The sequence below is a fragment of the Galeopterus variegatus genome, unplaced genomic scaffold (assembly GCF_000696425.1).
Source record: "Galeopterus variegatus unplaced genomic scaffold, G_variegatus-3.0.2 Scaffold528, whole genome shotgun sequence".
Taxonomy (NCBI): domain Eukaryota; kingdom Metazoa; phylum Chordata; class Mammalia; order Dermoptera; family Cynocephalidae; genus Galeopterus; species Galeopterus variegatus.
In genome coordinates, this window is record NW_007726639.1 from 557,582 (window position 1) to 561,719 (window position 4,138).

Below are 4,138 nucleotides of genomic sequence, written 5' to 3' on the forward strand. Positions count from 1 at the left end.
TCAGAAATGTACATTCAAATCTCAGATTCTATCAGTGAACATAGCTGAAGAATATCAAAGTCATTTTGTGTTAAAATTACTTTTATTCAGGATGAAAAATACAACATGTAACCAGATTAGATGATAGTCTATGATTAGTTCTTTACCACATATTTCAAAAGAACTACATATTATTTCCCATTGTTGTTACTGCTATATATTTCTTTTTATTTATTATTACTTAGAAGATCACAATGTAGTGTTTTAGTAGCTTTTCCTTAATAGCAGATAGAAGACATTTTGCATACAAATACAGGCAAAGAAAATTAATACATGACTTTTCAAAGTAAGAACAAAAAAGACACCAAATCTACAACTTGGAGTTTAGAGTTCAGGGAATTTTTTTTCTTTAAATAGGTGCTTTCTTGGGCATGACATGGCCTGATAAAAGCTCTGGACTTTGCAGGCTGCAGTGGCATAAAGCTATTTCCAACACAATAAATGAAGATGGATCTGAGGTAGAAAGGTGGTCATGGCTTTCGCTTTTCTTATATAAAACAATTTTCTTCTCAAAATATCTATGCTGCAAATAGACACCCTTGCCCCCCAACCCACCCACCTGTTCTAAAAGAATAGCAATTTCTAACTTTAAGCCTCCTTCTGGCCAGATCCCAGTTAAAGAGAACCCAAAGTTAAAATGTCTTGACATATTAAAAGCACATAGGCATGAATCAAAACACATTATTTTCACTTTTTTTTTTTTTTTTGGTTTCTCTACATTTGGTAATTAAGTAACATGTTTAAACTGAATCAATTAAATGCTAAATCAGAAGCTGAACCAAATACCTAACTGAATGCACTCGAAGGTATAGGCAGAGGTACCAACCATCTAAACATTAATTTTATCCTTCTTTAGAAGCAGTGACATAGGCTTTTGATAAAACATCCTTCCCAAATATAGTGATAAATGAAAGGTAATAAAACATCTGTTCATTCACCCAAAAGGAAAAATGAGACATGCACCAAATTTGTGTCTGTTTTCAAAAAGAAAATAGGAGTTTCAAGAATTATAAAGGACTTGAAAATACAAAAACAATAAAATTCTCTTAAAAGGGAACTAAATGATGTGTTCTGTTATCACAATAGATAAAGGTCTGCTGTGTATTTAATGATGAAAATCAAGACCTGGGAACTAGGAAAGGTTGTACCAAGTTTTGTTTCTGTGTCAAAATGAAAATATGCTTAAATGGATGACCTTTGGTAAAAGGATCTTTGAAATTATTATAATGCAGCCTCCATTATCATATAGATTGGGACATAAAATAAATAAGAAACCAAGACCTACTTTTATAAAGAAGGGAATAAAATATAGGAAAAAACATCCCAATAGAAATGCCATTTAGGCCCACAGGATTTTTATTGTGGTTATCCAAGTGGTCACTGAAGAAGTAAGTGTATAATGTCACATGAAGTTAAACAGTATATACAAAGCTGTGGCCTCATCCATCCATATATAGAGATAATATTTGATTGAAATATATGGATTTATTAATTTGGCCAAATCACGGAAACAAATCCATGGAATCTATTTGGTCATATGGCTGATAAATTATAAATAACCAAAACATAAAAGAGTCAAAGAAACAGATGAAGCTATTGTACAAGGTTAATGTGAACAGCAGAAGGAATGTGAAAATGTAAAGTGGTGTTTGAATTCTCACATAATTTTTGTCATGGTTATTAAAAAGACGGTATCATATTAGAAAGCCCCCACCCACCTTCCCAATGCTGTATACACTATACAAATCAGTGTCAAATGTATCACCATTTCCAAATACCTCTCTGCTCATTAATTTACAGTTGCATAGAAAGGGAAGAAGAAAACAATAACATATGGTTATTATAAAAACAAAATATCCTTTTCTTTGGATAGTCAGTGTTTTACTCCTTCAGTAGAACACACAGTCAGCACTCAACAGCATATGTCAAGGAGCCATGGAGCTTCTGATTAAATGGAACTTGGAACTGGCAGTTGCTAAAAAGGGCAAGACTGTAGTCAAGAAATGTTGGTTGGCTGGACGAATACTTCACATTGCCTGCAGGGAGGGAAAACAGCACTGTCAGAACAACATTACATAAAACACGTCAGGGAGCAGAGACCTGTCAACTCTAAGAAACAGAAGTACTTCTTTCAGAACTAGTCAAACCTTATTTTGCTGTGTCCAAAGGGGACCCTGAACTCTCATGTGACTTTTGCTCCCTGCAATGAACTCCCTCCCTATCACCCTGAAGTTACCTAGCCTGGTTTTTGTTACTACAGTTGATTTGAAGGGAAGTCTGGAAGTCTTCTCTTGCCCAGGCTAGAAACCAACTTAAAATTGAGAGGAGTAAGCTTCCTTCTGCTAGAGGTACCAGTGTGAGTGAATCAGGCTGGAGCAAGCACCCTGTCTCATCCTGGGGAACTGTGGGAGGTGTCCTATTCAGAGGGTACCCTGACAGCTCAACCCATCTCAGTCCCCAGCTGGGGTGTTCAGAGAAGAGGAAGAGAAGACAGGAATCATAACTCAAGGGTGTGCAGTAGTGCCAGTTAAAGTTAAATGTCCCAGGCAAAAGAGGATATAAATCCAGGCCATACTCAGGGGAGTAGCATCGACCTTTTGAAGGGAAGGTCAAATGGTTGGATTTTTAAAAGTATTTTGAAGTTAGAAATAGTTTTAAAAATCACTCTAAACTGAAATCATCCAAACTGGGCCAATGCCACATAAGTCATCCAGGCCATACTCAGGGGAGTAGCATCGACCTTTTGAAGGGAAGGTCAAATGGTTGGATTTTAAAAAGTATTTTGAAGTTAGAAATAGTTTTAAAAATCACTCTAAACAGAAATCATCCAAACTGGGCCAATGCCACATAAGTCATGAGAGGCCTTTCAGGACACCCAGGAAAGACTCTCCATCTGTCCTTGCCCCTTATTTGATGGAGGGCTTTGGCTCGATGTCCCGCTTCCCAGAAACTGTGCTCCTAATTAAGTTTCTGGAAAAGCTGCCCAAGGGGTCCCTCCTCCTCCCAGGTATGGCAGAAGCAGCAAACTCATTTGACTCTTGCCCAGGGCCTGTTCTCCATTACTATTCAAATCTGGATTCTTCAGAAACTTGCTTCTATATTTTGAACATCCCACTGTCATGTCAGAGGGAGAAAACTTTCAGCAAACACTGATGGGGTGCCCCTGGATTCCAGGCATTGTGGTACTGAGGTGAGGCCCTCACGTGAAGCAGGTGTGAGAGATACCCCAACAATGCAGCCTCCTTCAATTCTATATGAGACAAGTGGGGACCATGGTAAATTCAAAGTACTTTGGGAAAAAGGGAAGGAGTGAGGTTAATTTTACCTGGGAAAGGAACATACTGTTACATATTAATATTGCTAACTAAAGCTCTGGTGCTGATTCCTGTTGAAAGTAAAGGCTAAGAGTATTTTTTAAATGATTTCTATGTACTCTATTAGCCACATGAAGCAAATGCGTCTATTAAATAGATACACAATAATTCTCATTTTAGGTGCCAGAATTCTAAAAATTTAAGATCACGCAATGTACATAGTAGCTTAACTATCCAGGTGAAAACACATTTTTCATGGATTTCCATTTGACCCAAGATCTGGAAAATGAGGAGAAAAGAAGGAAAATGCTGAAGGGGAAAGAAATGAAAAGAAAGAAACGGAGAAGGAAGGAGGAAAACGGGAAAGGGGTCTCCTGTACTGAGTCAGATTTTGTGCTGTCCACTAAGTTGCTGTATAACCAGGAACAAGTTAGCTCTTTTTAAACTCCACTTTTTTAAGTTTAAAAACAAAATAGAAGAAGGTCCCTAAGATCACTTTCTGCTTTAAATTCTGAACAGTTTGTCCTGTAAAATACTTGAGGATTGAAAAGAAGATTTTTCTCTCCCCTTCCTGGCCTCCATCACTCAGTCTCAACACCTCAGGACCATCAGGACTAAGTTCATCTTACCCTTTATCCTAGTTTTTAATGGGCCACCATAAAGTGCTTCAGACTCCCGGTCACCCTCCTTTCATTCCCTGTACTCTGTTCCATATAGAGATCTGACACTTCCTATTGTGTCACCATGTCCCACCCTCCCTAGTTTTTTTTTTCCTTTTTGTCTTT

At 37.6% G+C, this 4,138-nt stretch overlaps 1 protein-coding gene across 1 annotated transcript in view; it reads right to left on the reverse strand.

Moving 5' to 3' along the window:
• Nucleotides 1-1,779: 1,779 nt before the first annotated feature.
• LOC103588160 (utrophin-like) overlaps nucleotides 1,780-4,138 on the reverse strand; it is a gene marked incomplete at its 5' end in the record, with an annotated part of 69,893 nt that continues 67,534 nt past the window's right edge. The window contains one exon of the mRNA XM_008569780.1: nucleotides 1,780-2,075. Coding sequence (XP_008568002.1) covers nucleotides 2,067-2,075 — 9 coding nt within the window. The remainder of the gene's footprint in view (nucleotides 2,076-4,138) is intronic.